This window comes from Thunnus maccoyii, chromosome 6 (assembly GCF_910596095.1).
Source record: "Thunnus maccoyii chromosome 6, fThuMac1.1, whole genome shotgun sequence".
NCBI classification, from domain to species: domain Eukaryota; kingdom Metazoa; phylum Chordata; class Actinopteri; order Scombriformes; family Scombridae; genus Thunnus; species Thunnus maccoyii.
Window position 1 is genome coordinate 11,894,829 of NC_056538.1, and position 23,726 is coordinate 11,918,554.

At 40.3% G+C, this 23,726-nt stretch overlaps 1 protein-coding gene across 3 annotated transcripts in view; it reads left to right on the forward strand.

Annotated features, from left to right (window-relative positions):
• The first annotated feature begins 517 nt into the window (after positions 1–517).
• The window catches only part of kcnab1a (potassium voltage-gated channel subfamily A regulatory beta subunit 1a), a 125,666-nt gene continuing 102,457 nt past the window's right edge, over positions 518–23,726 (forward strand). The window contains exon 1 of one of the 3 annotated variants that reach the window (XM_042413734.1): positions 518–1,126. In XM_042413734.1, coding sequence (XP_042269668.1) covers positions 855–1,126 — 272 coding nt within the window. In that variant the 5' untranslated portion in view covers positions 518–854. Of the gene's footprint in view, positions 1,127–8,730; positions 8,868–16,848; positions 16,887–23,726 lie in introns of those variants that run through there. The other 2 variants (XM_042413736.1, XM_042413737.1) reach the window with 2 other exon arrangements.

Sequence of the window (23,726 nt, forward strand, 5' to 3'; positions counted from 1 at the left end):
AGGAATGGTGCTAAGACTCCAAGACTCAGAAGTGGTCCAAGAAGTGTGTAAATATAGATTTGTCACTGGTACCAGCCCTGAAGATAAAAAGAAACAATCTTTGTGCGCCGGTGTACAAGTGGCGCGTGTTAATAATTGTTAATGTCTCCCTTTCAAACAATTTTCCACTGTGTTTATTGACTGAATCCACACTCAAATGCCCAACATCCTTTATTTTATTTCCACTTTACTACTTACACTTTACTGTTTGTGTGCAGTTTTGCATTGCGCATTTGTGTGTGCATTTAAATCATTTCACCGTATTATTCTGTATGTTGTTTTAACACTTGAATGTATCTGTGTACACCTATTGCACAGGGTATGTGCGTGTTTGTGCGTGTACGCAGTGTCGACACCCTGGCATGTTTAGCTCCCTCCTTTTAGGCCAGTGCAGGCTGTGACGAGACAAGGAAACCAGGATCCTGTTTCAGGCTGGATGAGGCTATAAGAGACCAGAGAGCAGTCTGCACAGACAGAGAGAAAGACAGACAGACAGATAGAAAGAGGAGAAAAAGAGCAAATAGGCCTAGAGAAAGCATAAAACTTACAAAACAAAACGCAGAAAGTGACTGAAGAGATTTTGAGAACTGCAGAAGACGGCCAAAAAGTAGCTGAGAGAGCTGTCTGAACACACTATCAGTCAGACAAAACAAGCTTTCCTGAGACATCCATCACTGTCTGAGGCTGGAGTGATCAGTCATCCCGAAAAAGGGGCGAAGGACTTGGAAACACTTGGAAACCCGAAGCTCTTCCTCCTCTCCACCTTGCTCTCTGAACTCCCTTGCCCTTGAGGGGAGGGGGCACCCTCTGGGGCCATGCTATCCGCCCGGAGCAGCGGTGGGGGCGTCGGCGGTGGACACCAGCCACCCCATGTGCACCGTAGACTGTCTGTGTCCTCAGTCAGTGGGCCAAAAGCCCAACGCAGCAACTCCCAGGATGTCAGGCGCAATGTCTCCTCCGGAAAGCAGGGGGCGCAGCAGCGACAGAAGGCGGCGCTGATCAGAGAGATGGAGACCAACTGGTACCTGAAAATGTTTGGATTGGGCAAAGAGGAGACAGTCGCACATAAGACTGGCATGCCCTACAGGTCAGTTAAGCCCCACATGAGTGAGTGTGAATATGTATGTGAGAGAGAGCTTAACTATCACACGGCCGTTCTTGACAAGGTGCAAACAGATTGAAGGCCTAATGTGCTGAAAAGGGCTGCTTGTTGATTTACAAAATCGTTTGACTGATGGCTCCTTAGACATATTCATCTCACAAGTACTTACACTCCACATGCATACACAGAAGTACCAACTATTTTGATTCTCTACACATCATTAACACTGCGATCAGGAAATTGGTGTGTGTGTGTGTGTGTGTGTGTGTGTGTGTGTGTGTGTGTGGGCGCAACATGCAGTACAGTGAGTAAGCTACACATGGTGTGTGCATCTACGCTAACAGATTACTCTGGTATTTTTGGGGAGGGCCATCAGCGATATCTGATGACAAGCGGTTCCCCCTCCTGTCCTATCATTCATTTGTGAGCATTGTGTGTCGCAGGAGTCACGTTGGTCATAATGACCCCCGGCTTAGAGTTGTGTCACCTGATCTGGACGCAGTGCTAATAGCCAGCATCTGTCTTGCTGCATTAGACTGTGTTGACATCTTCTAACGCCATGGTGACAAAACATATGGAGGCTGGAAGTTTTGATTCCTGCTTCTGTGATTGGCAGACAGAAAACACCAATGGCACTGGTTCCCAGGCTGTGACAAGAGTCACAAATTCCACTTGTGGTGATCTTTTTTCCCCCATCTCTCTCTGTGTCCTCTTCTTGTTTCTCACACATGGATATTTTCAGTTTTGGGCCAGGCTCCCCCTCCTTCGCCATGTCGTTCCTCTCTCCACTCTCCTCTTCTTTCTTGTCGCTAAATGCCTAATCCGTCTGTGTCTCATTCCAATCGTTCAAGCCTAAAGCTCCACATTCATCAGTTTGTAGTCCAGCCTTTCTCCTTCCTTCCTTCCTATCTCCTCTCTTCTCTCTTTATTCCCTGGACTCCCTGCTGGTTTTGGCTCTGCTCTCACTCTAATTTAGAAAAACAAAGCACAAGGATGACTGAGAACTAAGGGCATAGAGTGGGGACAAAATGTCGAGGTCTCTCAAATATTTATGGATCTAGTTATTTAGCAAAGCAACAAAGTACAAAAATTCATATTCAAAAGGATCTCCATAATCTAAATGTATTTGTTTGGTATTCAGAGAAACTTCTTTGGCAGGAAGTTACAGAATCACATCATGTGCTCAGCTTTGAAACGAAGCAGCAAGATATTTTTGCTTCATGTAATTTTTCTCTCCCCTAAACTTACCAAAGATCTTTTTATTGGCCTTGTTTATATTGTAAGTAACAGAATATTTTATAAATGTGGAAGATCCAAGAAGATGTTGAAACAACATTAAAACCCTCTAAACATAAGGACTTTTGGTGGTGTGTCACCTGAAACAGCTGTTGTTTGTAATAACCTGCAGGATGAGGATCAGCGAGTTGTCTTTAAAGGTGATTAGACACTGAGTTGATTAAGTATCTTGAAGATAACTTATGTTGTTTCTTTCATTAGGAGGAAATCATATCTTTGCATTAGCCAACTCAATGTCTGCTGTGTGGGCTGTCATCTTTGTTTTAAAATGTGTTGCAGCACCTCTTCAACAACCACACTACACTTCATTTAGAACCAAAGTGTATTAAAAATTCATTAGTGACAATGTTCAGCTCTGGTGCAGGAATGATGCAGATGTTTGTCCTGTCTCATACAGTATTTAAAATATGTAACCATGACTGCAGCCTTTTCCTGGCCTTTCTCTGGTTGGTCTAGCTGCAGAACATTACTTGCCATGTATGGATTTTATAGGAGCAACCAGTTGAAACACATTAAAAGTTTTGCAGATCTGTAAATCTCTCACGAGCACAGTTTAGTGGAATGATGGTAACACTATTTAAGTAAAGCAGAGCTCCAGGGCCTGCATGTAGGATATACAGTGTGGGTTTGTATTCCTGACAGCAAAGTTTAACATAATCTGACCAGTGAAGTGATGCATAGATCATAAACTGTACTGTATTTTGTCAATATCCACCACAGCACTGCAGTGTTATAAAACAAGTGGAGATTTTAAGGTTGGCATAGTTTCACTCACTTCATCATGTGTTACTGTTATTTCCCACTACTACACTACTACTACTGCACATGTTTCACTGTTTGTGCAACAAAATCCTTCCTTATTCTTTAAGTCTCTGCTTCATGATTAGATTTAATGGGTAGAAAACAGCACAAATCTTTAGTTTGGACTCTCTATGCGGGTTTAGTTAATGGAAAGCGGGGGTATGTTGTGTACAGTCATTGTAGATTTTAAAGGAAAAGTGAGAAAAAAATTATGGTTTCTGTCAAAGTCTTCAATGTCCATTAAAAACACACGTCAACCTGTTATTTCAGATGTGGGTCTTAAATGTTATTCAAGAGTTGGCCTGTTGACATGCTGGTGGCTGCTCACTTCACATGCTCTTTATTTACAGGCTCATAAAAATATGATGAAAGTATCTCATGACTTCAGTTGACTTGATATGTGCACGTGGAGGCGAGGAGTGTGTGTGTGTGTGGGTGTGGGTATGTATGTGTGTGTTTGTTTCAAAAGTGATGAGCTCAGTGGACCACCAATAAAAAAGGCTACACAGTGTGAATCACTGTAAGATTAGCACCACCTTCACACACTCACACACACACACACACACACACACACACACACACACGCACACACACTTACATGTACACACACATATACAGAGACAGACAGACAAAAAAAGCATTTTCTGATTGATTCTTGCTGGATATTTGACACTGATCATTACAGTCTGATCACAGCAACGTCATTATTGTAATGTAGAGTCAGTCTGTACTACTAGGTCAGACTGAATCGTTCTTTCAAGAACGATTCAGTCTGACCTAGAAAAGACGTGAGCATGAGATGAACCACTCCAAAAGTCCTCTTCCTGCCAATCAGCCAACTCTCTCTCTATCTCTCTCTCACACACACACACACACACACACACACACGCACAGTCTGCCAGTTCTCTTCTCTGAGCCCCTGATGTGGATGCCAAACAGCAAGCGATGGCTGGATATCCTCTCTCTCATTTGAATCAGAACAATTGCTGCAATTTTTAGCTCTCCAGTGAATCTGCATAAAAACTGGAGCAGAATATAACCACAGACTGTAATAACAGAGCTAAAAATATCTTTTTCTCACCCTTAAATATGTATTTTTTACATATTTAAGAGGACAACATGATATTAATGCCAATTTGATAGAGATAGAATATTTAAACTACATTTCCTTTAAGCTGTTATTGTGCAAGTATTGAAAGTCTAATGTATTCTGCCTTAATGGATGTAATGATGTAATTGTATTGAATTTTCTGTCACAAATTACCTTGTAAAACCTCCTTTAGATGGTGTTCTGTAATTGTACATTGCTCAGTTTTATTTTATGCATCAAGAAAACTGTCGTTCTAAGATGGTTGGTAATAATTTGGCATGTCAGTAACAAGATGCATCATCCCCTTAATGAGGCTGCCACAGCTGTGAAAGTCAGCAACACCTGCCTTAATAACACCTTCGTGGTACAATGATCCTCAAAACTGCCAACAGGCAATTCTAGCTTGTATTTGTATTTGTGCCTCTACTAAATTGACTATTTTATGAAAACACAGAAATTGTTATGAAAAAAAAGACTTTTAATATGCAAACCTTTTATTCAAAGCCATTTCTCCTACAACAGCGTCCCAGGCTCTGGTGAAACTTGATTGACTCAAATGATGACAGGCAACAGTATCACTGCTCTTCTCTAACCTGCCACTGGGCTCATATTTCCTTACACGCCTGGCACAACAGACAGAGATGTGGCAACAGGATAGTGTCATGTGGAGAACAAAAACACATGTTCCAGTATACAGTCGCTTGATGGATGAAGCATGGTGATACTGCCAAGATTAGTGGTTTGATTCACACAGCAGCAGATACCTTTTTGTAGTGGCACAGCTACTGCCAAGGTGCGTGTCAAAATTCACGCACCTTGGCAGTAGCAAAGTAGAAAAGTAGAAAAGTGATATTATAACTGAGATATAAAGCTTTTCTTACAAAAATTCAATACATTTGCTCTTCATGGTTGATTTTAAGCGCCTATTTAATAATGAAAAGCATTATAAGAAAGAAGAGGAGCCTTAGGATGGCTGAAATGACGATTATGCAATGCAGCGCTTGGTGTATTGTCCATATACTGTATTATGTACAGTTAATGTAATATTATCATTCTCACTCTGCTCTCACTCTTCAGCATTAAGCTGGTTTAGATTTACAACGATGATAATATTGGGATTTAGTGGAAAATGTAGGCCAGCACACTGGTGTTAAACAGGAGCAGGACAGTCCCTGAGGGCTGGAGACTGATCACTGGCGTAATTATCGCTGCCATAGAGTCAGATGGAATAGAGAGAAGCTCTCACATTCAAATTAACGACACAGAAAGATTATTTTATCCACAGCAGATGCCTAGTGAAATGTAAAAGAGGCTACAATGTAGACATGAGCTTCAGTTTAAGAAAAAAAAAAAAATCATCCACACAAAAAGAAATACACTGTTGTTCTCTGGCGTATTGCTCTACTCATTCTATGTCTAATCGGGAGTTATTCAGTAGATAATTATCAGACATATGCAATCATTATATAGGGATTCACTCACTAGAGGGAGTGCATGTGGGGGTGGTGGGGGCAAAATGAAAGAGACAGAAAAAGACTGGCTAATTAGTCTCAGGGAACATGAAGCTGAAGGAAAAAGTTCAGAATGGGAACAGGTAAAACACTGACAGTTAGAGAGGGGAGGAGAGGGGGAAAAGTGAGGGGGGAAAAGGCGGGAGTGAAAGACAGAAGACAAAGAAAAATAAAACATGTTGTCTGAAAAGGATTCACCTCTGTACCCCCCCAAACTCTCCTCAACCTGACCTCTCCCCCTCCTCTTCCCTACCTCTCCTCTCCCTCCCTCTCTTTTGTTTTTTTTTTGGTATTCCTGTCAGTGACTCACCTGCCCACATGCTGATCAGCTCAAAGGAGAACGTGACTGTTCTCAACACCAGAGGACAAAACAAAAGAGCGAAAACAACAGACAGAAAGGGAGAAAAAAAAATTAAGGGTGAATTTTATTGCAAAAAAGAGTGTTATTGTTTGTCGTGTTGATATGAAAGTATACATATACTCAGTATGTGTGCACATATAGGCTCTATGTGTATGGATGTGTATGCGTCTATAAATACACCGTAAACACTCTCTGGCGTTGCATAAGCTCAGCTGACATTCCTGCTGCCAGGCAGGATCAGTTTTTCCACCCATCCTGCTGGACAATAGACACAGCTGCCCTTCTGCCAAGCTCTCTCCCTAATTCTACGCGTTTGGGTGCGCGTGTATGTACACTGACGTCTTTGCATTACTACAAACAGTTTCTTCCACAACTTTCTGTTCTTCACAGTCAACCTTACATGGTGCTGCAACTGTTGTCAGCTCTGGAAAAATGTGTGTTGGATGCAGCAAAGTTTTAAAAAATTGTGTTGAGTGCATTCTGCTGTTTGTACAATTTTTTTGGTCATATGGTCATATATTTTTTTTTACAAATTTTGCAGAAAAAAACAGAGTAAAGAATATGACCTTATCCCAGGACTCAGACAAATAAAAATAGAAAAACAAAACAGAACAAAAACAAAGAAACAAAAACCCATGCAGTTGAATTAGGCCAGTGCTCACCAGACCAGGTAGTTTTGGGTTTGGATCCAAAAACAAAGGACAGCCAAGCAGTTGGTACCTGATACCAGCATGAGAGGAGAACGAAACATGATCCTGACAAACTGAAGTTAAATTTAGAACCAAAGTTAAACTTAGATGATGGATAGAAACCATCAGCAGCACATTTACAACTGGTTAAATTTAGTGAATTAAACTTTCCACGTGTTACTAATGTGTGGGCAGATTTCTGATTTGACAACTGTTGCCTGTTGTATGTATGTATGTGCATATATGTGTGTGTGTTCTTTGCTAAATAGCAGGGCAATGGTGTGTGTGTGTGTGTGTGTGTGTGTGTGTAAGTTTGGGGAAAGGGGCAATAGTGTGTGTCTAAACTCAAATTTCCTGATATGGGAGAATGGCATTCCTCATGATTCCCACAATCCACTGGAGGACTAGACGTGATGTCATTGAATATTCTCAAGAGGAGGCCAGAGGTGAGAGATATTCAGTGTGTGTGTGTGTGTGTGTGTGTGTGTGTGTGTGTGTGTGTGTGTGTGTGTGTGAGAGAGAGAAGGAGATAGAGAGAGAGAGATAGAAAACAGCCAAGAAAAAGAGGCTTCCCCACTTTATTTTGTGGTTCACTTCATTATGAAAACAACATGCTGTTGGCTGTGTGTATGTGTGTGTGAGTATGTGTGTGTGTGTGTGTGTGTGTGAGTGAGTGTGTGTGTTCATACTAGGTGTTTGTTATGGGCAAAACTCCAGAGTACACTTTGTTTAGAGAGAGACGGAGGAGAAAGGGAGGGCAGAGTAAAAAATGACACGAGAGATAAGATAAATAGGAAATAGAGTTGAGGATGGAAAAGTGAATAAAGTAATATAAAAAAAGGCTGTAAGATGGGGGTGAAGAAAAGGGAAAAGGGGGCACGTAAGAGAGAAGAGAGACAAGAGAGGAAATCAGGAGTAAGTGAAAGGGTTTGTGACAGAGGGAATACTGAGAGACAAAGGAGGGATGATGGGGAAAGTGAGAGTGGATAAGCGAGGATAAGAGGGAGTTGGAGAGAAAATGGGTAAAAGGAGGAAGACAGGAGAGAGAGAGAGACAGAGAGAGAGAGAGAGAAAACAGAGAGAGAGAGAGAAGGAGAGGGAGGGCAGGAAAAAAATATCCCAGATTCCCATGCCGTTTAACAGGGAGCAAAACCAAACTGAGCTTATAATGTAGACTGGCTGAGCAGAGGGCAAAGTGACAGCATGAGTGTGTGTGTTGGGTGAGAGAGAGAGAGAGAGAGAGAGAGGAGGGAGAGAGCGCGTTATCTGTATGTGTGTGTGTCTCTCTATCTGCATGAGTGTATGTGTACAGAGAACATATGTGGCACAGCCGAGGACTACATGTTAGAGAAAAAAGCTTGTTTTTCCTATGTGGATGTGCAGCTTCGTTATGGACTCCACAGTTCAGTTTTTCTTTTTTCAAACGATGTTTTTCCAAGTTGGATTTTCCTGCTTTTCCTCTTTTAATTTCTAAATAAGAGGATATACTTCACGTGGAGCTTCATCCAGAGGAATACCTCACTTCATTTTGAGCTTTAATCACACACACACACACACACTAACACACACAGTCCTCTGGTGCATGTAGCGCTGTGTGGGCGAGGAGGCCTACCTGGATTATCCTGAGCGTACATGTTTGTGGGACAGACTCAAAAGACGAGAGAGACTAGAAGAGAGGATAAAGTGAAGAAGAGAGCGAGAAGATGTACCTGTACAAAGCAACATGCCCGGATATCCCTAACCCCAAGCAGAAGGGGCCCAGAGGTCAGGGCGGAGTCCAGGCTCAGGGCCCTGGCCAGGGGAGGCTCCTCAGGCAGACGTCCACGGTGACGGGGCCTCGACCCTACACTCCTCTGATGCTGTGGACAGCCAACAAACACAACAGGGCGCTGGAGCTCAAACAGCTGGAGGAGTTCCTCAACTTCCACTCGCTGTCGCTGCACGACACGATCAAGAGCCAGACAGGCATGGTCTACAGGTAACCTCACCTGTGTGTGTTTATGTGAGTGTGTTTATAAGACGCTCCTGGACAGTGTAGCAGCTCTTAAGTATTCCAAGCCTCACGGGGTAATTGGTAGCCATGGCAACTTAACAGCATTATCTCCAAGGCAACAGATAGTTGTTGTGTCTTCCCCACTGTTTGTTTTTTGTATGTTAACTTTGGATTCCTTTGCTTCAGTTATAATTAACAGGTGATTTGTTGCTCCTCATGGCTGTGGGGTTTGTAGATTCTGGGGAATTGTTCGTTGTTTTGTTGGTATGATGTGATGATGTTTACTCAATGTTGCACTCAGGCTATTTCTGCTTTGTTAGAGAGAGAAAAGTACACCGATGACAAGTATGACAGCGACAGAGAGGAGATCTGAAGTGTGGAAAAAGTCCGGTTTGGAAAAGTTTTAAACGCAAGATGTCAGGAGTAGAAAACCAGCACATTCATCCACTGAGCTCATCTATTGTCCCACATTTCTGCTTTCCACAATTTTAAGGTCACCCTTCTCTGTTATGCAATGCCTTTTGCATCATGGTGACTATTGATCTCCATCAACTGATTGACCACTCTTTGAAGCCAATCAGTGTTTTATATGACTGCTTATTTATAAAGTAACTCTGATCTGATCCTTTACGGTTCTTGACAAATTCCTTTTTAAAATGAACACAAAGAGACGAAAATGGGATTTTCTACATTCACTTCAATGTGTCACATTTGTTTCATGTTCTGTCACACACACACACACACACACACACACACACACACACACACACACACACACAGTTCACACAAAAATATAAATCCCGAGGCATGACAAATTGTTGAATACCTAAAAATGTCAATGAACTGCATGAGGACCAAAACATTAACTTGAGCCATGATGTTATTAAACATATACACAACAACTTGGATAGTTTATTGATATTAATAAAAGTAAAAATTCTTTTCAGATTTGTGTTTGAGGTTTGTGCACAATGTGTATATATACAGCTCTGTACAGGAAATGTGTTTAACTTGAAGTGTTTTCTAGTTTTTGTGTTTTGAGGATAATCCACTTCATGACAAAGTGCAGCTCAGGCGCTGGTAGAGACCCACTGCCGTCATGTGTCTGTTGTTTTCCCTCCAGTTTGTCATCTGTGACTAAGCATCATGTTAGTGAGTGGTTTGAGTGAGTCTGATTGGGACATTGTGGATCGCTGCTCAGCCCTCAGGCTTGAAAAAGCAGCACGTAGCTGCTTTGCCTTCATTGTGTCGTTATCTCCAGTGGAGAAGAAAGGAGAGGAATGGTCTTGAATTACACATGTCACTTTCTGATGGAGTTCCTGTTGAAAGCTTCAGCTTGTTAATAGTTTTCTTTCAACTTTACGTATCCATGGAAGTCCCTACTTTACATTCACAGCTACAACCCCTGTCAGACACATAACCACAGAAACTATTAAATATTAATAGCTCATAATTACTGTGTATTGAAAAGGTATGTTGTTTTTTCATATGGTTGTGAGCTATAAAAAAAAAAAACCTTACAAATCCCAACTTGAGATTGATAAAATCATCTAAAAACAAGTTAATCACAAGCAATTTAATTTTTCAGTTTACTAAAACTGCAACAGTTTGTTGATTTAATGATTGATGATCGACAGACAAACGATCACCAGCTATTTTCATAATTGTTTAATAATTTTAAGTTAATTTCCATGCAAAAAGGCCAAACGTTCTCAGATTCCAGTTTCTCCCTTGTAAGGATTTGTGGATTTTCTGTTCTTATGATAATAAACTGAATATCTTTAGCTCAGACAAAACAAGCACTTTGTAGACATCACATTGGGAAACTGTTATGTTATGTTTTCTTTTTTCGTTTTATAGACCAAATGATTAATTGAGAAAATAATCATCAAATTAATTGATAATGACAATAATTGTTAGTTGCAGCCCTACTATTTACTGTATTTAATCAAAAATCATACAATATCCACAGTGTTGTTTAGAAATGGGTCCATGTGTGTTTTATATTTGGAGAAGCTGCTGGCTTAGTGTTTCCATGAACTGTATTTTGGTCTTTCGAACAGCCTGTTCACTCTCCAGGCTCGCTGATCACTGATTCTGTGGCTATATTCTGCAAACACATTAGACTATGTAACAATCCCTGTAATAATAACACAACCTAAACTTATTCTGCTGTTGTGTTGGGGCAGAAGAAATGAGAATATGAGATCATAGAGCGAGGTGAGGGGGTGGAGTGTGTTGGGAGTGTAAAGGCAGTCTGCATCCCTGTTGGGTCAACCTGGCTATGGGAGCTCATATGGCCAAGTGCTGTTAGCGTTTCGCCATGGGACCTCTCCATATGTGTGTTCTTGAGGCTGTGTGTGTGTGTGTGTTTGAAATTTTGTGTTCATTGCCATGGCAACCTAATAAAACAGCTGGCTGCCCACGTCCTTTTCCAGGTCAATGTGTATTAGTGGTCAAGACCCGCGCTGGGCACTCTTTCCACACAGACACACTCACACAAACAGGAAATGAAATGTGTTTCAGTTCAGTAAAATCAGAAAGAGAATTCTGCAGCCCGTAAACCTTTTCTTTTAGCCTTAATTACAGAAATGCTAAAAAAACAAAGCCATGGTTGTAGCCAAACAAAAAGAGCCGACAACAAAATGTTAATGAAGAAGGCTTCTATTAGCATATTTACACCCCAAAGGAAGAGATGCAAATCAGTTCCCTCAGTGCTCTTCCAATGAGTTTTTCTTGAAAACCCTGCTGGCTCCATAGAAAGAGATGATGATTAAGTCTGTTGGAGCCTGACTTTACATAATCACAATCACCGCAAATTAACCCGAATTTAAAACTTATCTTTGCAACCCTTCCTTGGGCCTAATTTTAACAACAAATTGTAACACAGTACCACTCTAAAAATCAATTGCAAGTCTATTGTAGCCTAGAAATAAGTCAAAATTTACCTCCCAAAGTGAAGCCCAACAAAAATGTCACTTTTTCTTACTGTTTTGATGACGTTTTGTCCTCGCAAAAACATAACACTCATATGGATGTTTTCTATTTTGGCAAACCTTTGATTCATTCAATATTATACAAAGACACACAGATAGAAAGAGGAAGACGAGACAAACTACAAAACTGATGCGAGCCTTAACTTCACGGTATGCCCTGACATGCTCCACAGTTTATTCATTAGTGTGTGTGTGTGTGTGTGTGTGTGTGTGTGTGTGTGTGTGTGTGTGTGTGTGTGTGTGCGGGACGTGGGTGTGTGCTTTTAGTTGTGAAGGAGTTCTGTTTGTGAGACATTTCAATTGCACAACACTTCTTTTTATGTGTGCATGCTCATTGTATCGTTAATGTGCGTCTTTGCCATGTAGGCCCATGGGGTGACAACTTATTGCGTTCAATTCTGAACATATGCATTCATCGTTTCCTCGGGGCTAATGTGGCAAATGTTAACGCTAATTATCTAGTCATGACCAAACACAGCGGCTATGTGACAACGTTAATGAACCGTGCAAGAAAAGCAGAGATCAGCCACTTTGTTCCTTAGAGAGTTGATAAAAGAAAAACCTTTAGAGACACGTTTTGACAGCCAGCCACGTCGGTCCTGAACGCCTCACCATTGAATGAACATCCGGCACAGGTTCACCCTGATGTTTCCCTGCCATGCTCCGTCTTTTCTTTATTCACTTTTATTGCACTGTATTAAAGAGGGTACAGCTGTTACAGTTAGTTATTGCTCAACGCCTCCGCCATCTGCCATTTATGAATAGCTTCAATGTGAGGAAGACGTCTTCCTGCCTTGATTAAAACACTTTCTTTGTGCCTGAAGTCAGTTTTTCACAGTCTGCAGGAAATTACATAGGATATGATGAATTAATAAATGAATAAGAATAAATGAGCAACACCACAACAGATTTCTTGCAATGGTCATATGCTCAATGGTCTTTTTACATTTTTATAAATGCTGCATCACGCCAGTTAAACCTGTCTGTGGTTCACTGTACTCATGTATGCCTTAGTGAAATGAGGATGTTCGGTGTTCTTCCACTTTTTAACTTGTGTAACTAAATTAATATCAACTCAAAAAGGACTTATTGTTATCAATCAATTAATCAATGAAAAAAAATCCCCCAAAAAGCATAAATCTAGTACATCCCCTTTTAACCTAAATACCAGAGTAGTTACAGAGACAAATGCTTATATTCGATCACAAACACCAAATTAAAGTGGACATCAATTCAATCAGGCTAGTGGGGAAATGGATGAATCACAAGCCCATAATATTATTGGATAGGGAGCAGGGAATGCTGGGTAAGGCAATGACAGTGAGGGGGCATTTAGACCCTCAGGGGGCAGAGGGAGGGTCATATTATGAAGCATATGATGCCATGTGCATATGGGTGTACCAGCATGTATGTGTGTATGTGTGTGTGCAGACAGTCTGGATGTTTGTCAGTCCATCTGATTAAATGAGCTCTGCGTCCTGATAGATCGGGGGTGTGAAGGTGACAGAGTTACAGTGTCCCCACAGTTGTTTCTTTACTCCTCTGTCACTCACTTTTTCTTTTTATTTCTGTCCTTTACTGTCCTCTTATTTTTCTGTTTCTACATCATTCAGTGTCATGATAGATAGGGCTTAAAACTGGTGAAAATTTGATGAAAAAAGACAATAATGCTCTAACAAACCACTCTGGAAGCCAACTTGGAGCATAACCAGGAAGTCTGAACTGTCCTTGCCACTAGAGGACATTATTTACAATAATCTGCGTCCTCTCGCAGCAGGGAACATAACAAATGGTTCGTGCATGTGAACAGAAAATGAAAGTCAGTTTACACTAATCTACTGCTTTTAAAAATCTATGCATTCTTGGTTGAAAATGTGTAATAGTTTAAAAAGATGAGCTGTAGTTTGACATTAGAGAGTGTGCTCTGATACACTTTGCAAACATACATGATTATTATTTGCACTACTGAAACATTTTGCATCATGCAGTCTTGCATTTGTAATTCAAGCAACCTTTTCTGCTGTATGTTCACTTGATGTGAATATTATATAAGACACAATGCCACCAGCTAAAATATAAGATCATTATCCAGAGTCACCAAGATTTCACCAATGTTGGTTTTATTTGACTGTTTCTGAGCGCCACAATATTTTAATGAATATTTTAAAGAAAATCAAAACAAATACTCTAGGGCAGTGCTCAAACTCAAAGTAAGAGAGAGCAACACTGACTGTTCACAGGGCCGTCCTCTGCACTGCAGCTCTGTGTTCACGAACAGTGTTTAGACTCTGCATCTGCCTATGTAAGGAGAAGCTGTCCAGGCACGTAACTTTATTTATTCTGGTGCCTAACAGACAGAGCAGCAAGAGTGATGAATTGGCGAAGAGTGAGGAGAGATGAATGGAGAGAAATTAAAATCAAAAAGGGGCATAAAATGAGAAGAAGAATGAGAATGAGAAGTTTTACCACTGATGTAAAACAAGCTAATGGTGTTTATTCTTAAGTAATATAAAAGAGAAACAGATTTGTCTCAGTTTCTATTGTAATGTATACTATATGTATCAGTTTTTCTGTTTGTGTGTGTGTGTGTGTCAGTCTGCGCTCTTAATCAGAGCTTAATGAAGCTGTAGTTTGTAACCAATTGATACTTGAGAAACAGTGAGCGAAATTGTGCATTCAGCCAATGATTCGTAGAACAAGCGCTTCCCCACACGCACACACACACACACACACACACACACGCATGCAATCAGACACACACACACACGCATGCAGATAAATGCATCAAATGCTCATCCTTTATTCATCTTGGAAAACAAGTGAATATTTAACATAGGAGCTGGTATCCTCACTAAATACTTAATCGGTCAGACGGTCACAGTAATGTGTGTAATGTGTGTAATGTGTGTGTGTGTGTGTGTGTGTGTGTGTGTGTGTGTGTGTGTGTGTGTGTCTGATTGCATGCGTGTGTGTGTGTGTGTGTGTGTGTGTGTGTGTGTGTGTGTGTGGGTATGACTCAAGTCACTTTTAGGGACACACACCAGACTTAAGACCAGTTGACTGGGGACAGCTTATGCAAGTGGGGACAAAAGTCCAGATTTTGGGTCAGTGGTTAAGGTTAGGGTATGTCTCCAGGAAATGAATATAAGTCTATGTAAATACCCCAAAAGTGACTTAAGTAAACCTGTGTGTGTGTGTTCAAGCATGTGTCTAATTAACACATCTGACAGTAGCCCTACAAATCTGTTGTTTTTTCATGACATGGACTTCACTGATAGGAAGTTTAACACTATTTGGCAAAGAAAATGCTTGTGTGTTTATTTGTTCTACTTTAATTAACTTCTTCCTTGAGACAGTGGGTAGACACACAAACAGTTGCCTTTATTTACATTTTTGTAGTATGAATACATATTGAAAATGCTTGAATCATTATGAGTAGATTTCTTCAACAAAGACATGCTAACATTAAAAACTACATGTGCTCAGTTAGTGCTGCCTTTTTCAATTGAACATATAAGGCAACATTTACTGTATAGTAAATATGAAGTAATATAAAAAATACAAATTTAATGCCTTTTCTATATGAATTCAAAGCTATTAAAAGCCCTATGAGGCTGTGTTAAACACACAAGGTACTTGACCAATGAACATCCTATGACACTTTTGGCCTACAGTAGATTCACTCATGTAATAAAGTATTTTGGAAAGAGAGAAAGAGAGCACCTCATTTTGTAATTGTAAGATGGGGAAATCGCTTTAGCCACAGGTTTTATGGTAATGTGTGTTCAGTTAAGTTTAGTTCTTTGGCAGGTCCAAGAAGGGCCAGCAGTGGTGGAAGAAGTATTCAGACCCTTTACATCAGTAAAAGTACCAATACTGCAATGTAAAAATACTCCATTACAAGTAAAAGTCCTGCATGAAAAAACATACTTAAGTAAAAGTACTAGTAGTAAATGTATTTAAAGTATTAAAGTAAAAGTAAAAGTACTAAGTAAAGTAAAAGTACTAATTTCATCCCTCTGACTGATATATTATTATATATGATGTCATGAGATTATTAATAGTGAAGCATCAGCATGTAAGCAGCATGTTACTGTTGTAGCTGCTGGAGGTGGAGCTAGTTTTAACTACTTTACATACAGTTAGCTGGTGTAGTCCAGTGGTTCCCAACCTAGGAGTGTGTCATGATTTGTAACGGTTCTGGAAAGCCACTATGCTAAACTCCTGTGGGTTGTTCTTAAGTGCAGGTACAATCGACCTATATGGTCGTTTAATTACGAGGATGTGTTGAAATTTTTTGTGTCATACTTCTGTTTTCACGTTAGAGGCCCTTAGAGTTATAGGGCTATATTATAATTTCAGAGCCCCACTCTCCATTGTTATTAATTCAGGAGGCTTGTTATTGATTGCCACAAAATGTCAAATATCAGTAAGATTGTATAAGTGTATGCAGACTGCAACATTTTTCGTTATTGTTGAAAATAAAACTCAACTTTTCATGTCCACTGTCTTTTAACTAAGCAGTTAGTTCCCTAAGTGCCCTAAACCTGCATTCTCACTAATGGCCATCAGGGGGCGACTCTGCTGGCTCCAAAAGGAAGTCCGATTGTATAGAAGTCTATTAGAAAATGATCCTACTTCTCACTTGATTTGTTCCCTCAGTAAACACTTTCCTAATGAGTTTATGGTTTCAATCGTTAGTTTCAAGTCTTCTTCAATACAGCACGATGTTCATTTTGTAAATTATGGTCCCATTTAATTTAAATTTGATGATAGAGCAGGGTACGCTTTAGGGCGTGGCTACATTTTGATTGACAAGTTACTACTACGGCGACAACCATAGTGTAACCCCAGATTCACAGAGTATAACATACATTCATGGAGTGTAGGCGAAGCAGCCGCTATTTCAGTGTGTTTTCAGTTCATGGACGTTAATTGTAACATTATGGTCGCCTAAAAAAAGTCTGCGTTTGGTTGTACTAAAAGAGTTGGATGTTCAGTTTCTCTGGTAAGTACATTTTGTTTTAATGGTTTTTTAGCCCATTTTTTGCTAGTGAAAATTAGCATTAGCATTATCACAGTTAACGATAAATGCACCGTGCTAACCAAGCTAGCAGCTAGCGTTAGGGTCAGCCCCACCTGCTCGTCCAAATATATCACTTCGCATCACCTCTGGCTCCGAAAATCGAAAATGGCGACGGTCAAAATGGCAAAGTCAAGGCTTCAAAACACGTCAAGGCAGCTACGTCCTTTATTTATACAGTCTATGCTTTCTAGTGATTTAAATGTGGAAACTGGGGTGGATCATCAGAATTTCGTATGACTTGACTTGTCTTGCTTAATTTATAGCAGGGACTCGACTTGACTTGACTCTGTCCACAGTAACTTTAGACATACTTGTGACTTGCACGTGTGACTCCCACTTCTGCAATCGGGACTCAAGACCATTACCTTACTGTTTTAAATGACTTGTCTTACTTCAGGTTTTATTTAATTGACATTTTTGAAACACACACACACACACACACACACACACACAGGGGTTTTCAGTCACTCAGCTAAATTAGGCCAGGCCCATAGAGACTCTGAATAAGTCTAATCAGACAATATAAGTGAAAACACCTGTGTGGATGTACAGTAGAGTCAAATCTAGGCTATCTGTACTCATTAATTATCTCAAGTAAGTGACAGAGTAAATTTTGGTACTGTGGTGTAGCGACAGAAAGTGCTATATACACACATATTGTGTACATATATACTGTGAATATTACTGCAAATATTTATCACTGACTAAGGTTACCTTAAATTCATTGCTGAATTTTTTGAGTATAATTGAAAATACTATTTAGTTAACTTTTTAAAATACATTTTATAGCAAAATGCATCTGTTCCTTGAAATTTAGACTTAAATACCAGTTCGAGTAGTGTTTTGAGGTCTATGAGGTGATTTAAGAGCTGATAGAGAAAGATGACTGTTGTAGTTAAAGCCCAGGCAGAACTGCTGTGAGTTAATTACTGTTTTATCAATCTTACTGATCGATCAATTTGTGCACTGTCTGTGCTCTCTCACTCACATACACTTACACATTTGTTTTTGTCACTTTAGGGACATTTTCAATGACTTAATTTCTTAGAGGCTTAATCTATTCTAATTCAAAACCAACCAATACACGTCCAACCCTAAGACTTAACCACAACCTAATTCCAATAAAGACAGGGACTAGTTTATCATACATGGTGAATGTGGTTTGGGAGACCAATTTTGTCCCCAGTTAGACATGCTCTTCTGATTCTGATTTGACCACATCTAAAACTGGTTCACACACACACACACACACACACACACACACACACCCCGACTGACATCTCCAGTTCATTAGTCGACTATTGAGTGAGCTAATGCATGTTCTTAACAGGACTCTCATCAATAAATCAACTACAGCTTGAAATCAACAGGACTCCCTCTCTCACACACATACACACACATACACTGCCATAACTCTTTCCTGTCCCTTCCTCTTCTTTTTCTCAGAGTCTAACACACACACATGCATATGCATAGACGTCTGGTGTTTCACTTGTGTAAGCACTAGCCGACTGTGCGAATCAATGGGGCATCAGTTTGTCCTATTGACGTGCTTATTTAGGGGAACACCAGTCAAGAGTGACCGCTGTCAGCTGTTGGGAAGGGCCAAACAGTCACAGTGGATCACAGAGCTCGGCTGAACAGTCTTTGAAGCTCTCTCAGCCTTAAAAATGGTCTCTTGCTTTTTGTTTTGCCCCTCGGGTATTCTTGAAACTATTGTTGGCTTTATTAGATCAGAGACGTGAAATGAGACTGATATTTAGGGGATCAGAGTTGGCAAGTAAAGAAAGATATTGTGTGTAGGTGGTGCAGTTTGTGCTTAAGCCTGTTGATCCCAATTTTTCAAAATATCCTTCCTTTGCTTTTTAAATCTTTTTAAGATTTGGTACAGGCTGCTAAATAAAGACAAAACTTCCTCTATCAAGACATATATGATCTATATCTCTTGTCTTTGTTTCTCTCACTGCTCTCGGTCTTAAAGTATCGCTGCGTCTCTCCTCCCCTCTCTTGGTATTTGTCCATTATTGATGAGGGCTGATAAAGCAGTTATTTAAGAGGCAGCGCTCTCCTTGGGTCTCAGTGAGGTCGCTTAAGGATAACGCCCCAGTGGAGCTTCATCTTACTCTCTCACACCGCTTCACGTAAAAGGGAAGGAGCCGTGCCATCTTAAATTTTGTCACACACACACACACACACACACATATACACACACACACACACACACAGCTCTTTTATTTTAAATCTATTTGCGGATGTTCAAGGTGACTCTGTAGCTTTTGGCAAATGAGATCACAGACAAAGTACCACGACTCATAAAGTTGTTCTGTGAGGTCTGAGCACACATTAATGTAACTCAGTTAGAAATCCCCATAGGGACTGACTAATAGGTGTGTGTGTGTGTGTGTGTGTGTGTGTGTGTGTGTGTGTGTAATACAAGGATGAAATGTGAGACTGAACTGCTCTCTGTTCATCTGCTGTAGATATTTCCAGATAAGAGCAGCAGTTAAACACCTCATTTGTAATGATGATGAAGAGCACAGGAGGGGTAATAGTGTGGGTGTATTAACAACCCCTTGGGGGGGGAGGGGGGGCAGAGACATTTTTAAATCATGTTAACAGTTATGTGTGGGTGTGTGGGTGGGGTACAGCAGGTTAGTTACAGAAAAGAGATACAAAATCAGAGTCTTGGGAGACGCAGAAAGAGATCAAAAGAGAGAGCCATAAGAATCTGTTTATAGTGCTGGTTGGTGGTCTCACCACTAGGGGGAGCCGTGGACTTTCTGTCACATTGACAATGGACATGAAAGCTTAGAGCAGCTAGTGTTGTGTGTGTTTGTGTTTGTGTGAGAGAGAGAAACAGCACTTGTCATCAGGAGATTGAGCAGCAGCAAGTTTCTGTAGTCAATCACTTCCACTTCCTATAAGTCACTTTTAAAAGCTAAACTTCCACACAAATACAAACTGTAGCACCATAGATTTCACACAGTTTCACACTTGTCAGGCAGTGCAGCACCATTTAGTCATTTAGTCATTTATTGATTACAAGCCACGGACAAAAACCACTGATGACAATCAATCAGAGCAGCTAAAGTCAACTGTTCATGCGTTCCCAGAGATACCGCCTGCTTGCCGAGAAGAAAACGTTTGACCAGAGTGAAATATTGCTTTAAGAGGTGCTGCAGTGCTCAGTAGGAGTGTCGCCCACTGTGGATTGCGGAGAGACCTTTCCAACCACGGCTCAAGAGGGGGCAACATAATATCCAACCCAGCTCCTTCAACAGATAAACAATTGCCTCTCCTTCCTACTAACCCATCTCTCTTTCGCATTCCCATTTCTCTTCTCTTCCACTAAACCGATTTCTGTTTCTTTTTTTTTTTTTTTATCTCTCTGCTATTTTGACCCTGCTAATGTGCATCTTTTTCTTACTTTCTTTTCTAAGCTTTCTCTCTTTCTGCCTTCCTTCCTCTCTCTCGGTCTCTCTCTCTTCTGTCTACCTTTGTTTCATCTACGGTCCCTTGGTCCTGTCATTAGTTTTATGCCTTTTTTTACGTTTTTGCGCTTAGGCTCGTTACGCTTACAATGGACACTCAGTTTTAGTGTCACCGTATATCTTCACTTTACAGCACCAAGCTGTTTCACTGACGCAGGCAAAGTTTACACTTCTTTGTATCAGCACTTTTCTTGTCTTTTCTCTCTGTGTGTGTGTGTGTGTGTGTGTGTGCTCTCGGTGTGCTATCTTTTGTAAGAAAAGGTAATACACTCTGGTCTCCCACAAGGCCTATTTAGAGAGAGGGGGTGAGAGACGAGGGACAAAGAGTGGGATATGAGAGATTGCCATCATAATAACAAGGAAAGCGTAGTGTAGACCCAGCACACACACACACACACACACACACACACACACTGCAGTATTTGTCACTTTAATCACTGCAGTAACTGTGTAAGCAAACACTAGCAACAGATCCATGACAATATTCTTAATATATTGCGTGTGTTTGTGTGCAAATACTGTACAAGTAGTTGCAAAATAAATGTGAATGCATGCCTATATATTAACTGAACAGCCTTTAGTGCAGCAATGCAGCATAGATGCAGCGATCCATGGCTGGTGACTGCAGTCTCCCATTGTAATGTAAAATCTCTCAAGTTTCACACAATATCCCCAAATCATTTAGATCACTGGCAGACATCTGTTTTTACAAACATACAAACAGAGTTACAAGATCAAATCACTTAAACATGTCTTCTTATGGAGACTTTGACCTGTAAAGTAGACTCCTGTACTTGTCCTCTGGTCTTCCTCTGAAGACTGCGGAGTGACTGCGGTTCATTCACAAAGCTGCAGTCAGAGTTTTTAAAAGGGACTAAGAAAAGAGAGAACACTACACCTGCCCTCAAATCACTGCATTGGCGTCTAGTATGCACTTTGCTTGGTTATCTTCTTGTGAATCACCTCCCTCCACACAATATGTGTTAGATATGCTTAAAAGGTAAAAGGCAGACCTCTCAGGTCTGCGGTAGCACTTATTTCTCCTGTCAGGTGAAGCTGCCTTTAGCTTTTATACTTCTTGTAGCAGGAACAGTTCTGTGCTCAGACTTTCACTTCTTTTAAAAGCAGCGTCAAAGTATTTCTTCTCATGCTGCCTTTAATGAGTGTTGTATCTTATTGAATAGTTTAGAGCTGCAACAATTAGTCGATTAATCGATTAGTAAGAATTAGTGAGAATCGATTAGGAAATTAATCAGCAGCTATTTTGATGATCTATTAATTGTTTTAATTATTTTTCAAGCCAAAAATGCCAAACATTTGATGGTTCCAGCTTCTCAAATGTGAAGATTTGCTGTTCTTCTTTTCTTTTGGACCATTAGTCAAACATCACAAACAAATGTAAGATGTGAGTGTAAATTTTTTGACTATTTTTTAATGTTTCATAGAAACATTCGAGAAAATAATTGGCAGATTAATTAATAATGAAAATAATCATTAGTTACAGCCCTAGAATAGTTAGTGTGCCCTTTCGTGTGTGACCGTTGTGACAGAACAGCTGTGAATGTCTCTTTCTTTCCCTCTTTTTTGCTTAACCTTCGTCTCATCACAGTCAAAACGTAACCTGTAACCCTACAGTCCAGTAATACGGTTGAACATGCTCCCATTTGAATTGGTTTTATTGTGCAGTCTCTGTGGCGTTTTATTGTAAAATTATATAAAATGATCTCCCCTGCAGGAAAAGATACTCATGGAAACAATCTCACCTGTTTCATACACACGGGGACAATAAATCCTGCTTGATGAGTTGCGTGATGCTCAGATGATGAATGGCGTGAGATGTGGTGCAGAAATTCCCTGTCAGTACACACGAGTGATGGGGAATCCCATGTGCGTAGATCATTGCACACAAGCACACACACACACACACACACACACACACACACACACACACACACACACACACACTCTCATAAATCAATGCACGCGCACATACACACACACACCACACACACGTATATACACATTCACAGTTTCTCTCTCAACATTTTTAGATTTAGATTTCACAAAGTTTTGCGCTTCAGACTCTCGGAATAATAAAATGGTTGTCAAAACATGGCGAGGAATCCTCCTGATGTCTTGATTTTTGTTTTACTTTATGAATAAATATCAGAATACTCGAGGCCTTCCTTTTCAAGACTGGATTTTATTTCAATCTCTCCAAGAGTGAGCGCTCACTCCTAGTTTTCAGGCACAGACTTCCAACATCGTCCCTCCTTGATAATTAACAGAGCTACAGCGATGCTCTTATCAGAAGCACTGAGTGGTTTGGCAGAGTGTAAGAGCTCTCCTCCATACGACTGCTTCACCTTCCCATTATGTTGAAGTGGTTTTATTGTCAGCAGTTTTATGGTTAAAGTAATTTTGCTAATGATCATTTTCTACAAAGTGGGATCCAGAGATGAACTTCTGCATGAGGGCTGTCATTGTGAGATGTTCTGTTTCCAATATCGACAGTAGGCACTTTAAAAGTCTAGTTAGAGGCTGTTTGTGTAGACACTAGCGTGAAGGAATCCAACTATCTTAAAGGGGACGTATCATGCTTTTTGTGATTTTCTGTTATTTTTATACTGTTATAATGTTGAATAGTTTTGTAAAAATTGGCCAAGGTTCTAAAATTTGAGGTGAACTTACGTAAAAATGCTCCCCGCAAGTCAAAAGCCCAGTTTGCAAAGTTACTACTTCCTTCTCGTGATGATGTCAGATCGCTCATGCATGCCCACTGATGGTTGTCCATTCTGTAGTCTTTGTTGCTAAGGTTGTTGCTAAGGTTGTCCAATGGGTTACTCACTTGCACATTTTTGAACATGTACAAATGTATTTGAGAAGTTGACATTTTGAGTAAAGAACGAGAAAAAGAAGTGTAATTTTTAAGGATTTTTCATTGGAGCGCCATTTAGTGGTGCAGTGGAAACACATGCCTTCATGTTTTGTTTATTTATAACTCTCTTTGGGGTTGTGGTTGTATGTGTGAGCAGATGTCATTTTCCCATTGATAAGCAATGGCCAACAGTCACAACTTATTTTAATACTCATTTGGCTAAAAATGATTCATGCATGAATACATGTTTGTGTTGCACTTTGAGACTAGAGATCTACTTTGTTGTTATCCACACAGTGACTTGCTTCATTCATGGTTGACTGAAAGTACTGTTGTTGTTGTTGTTGCCCTAGGAAAAATGGCATCGTCACACCATTTTTGTTCAACTGCAAC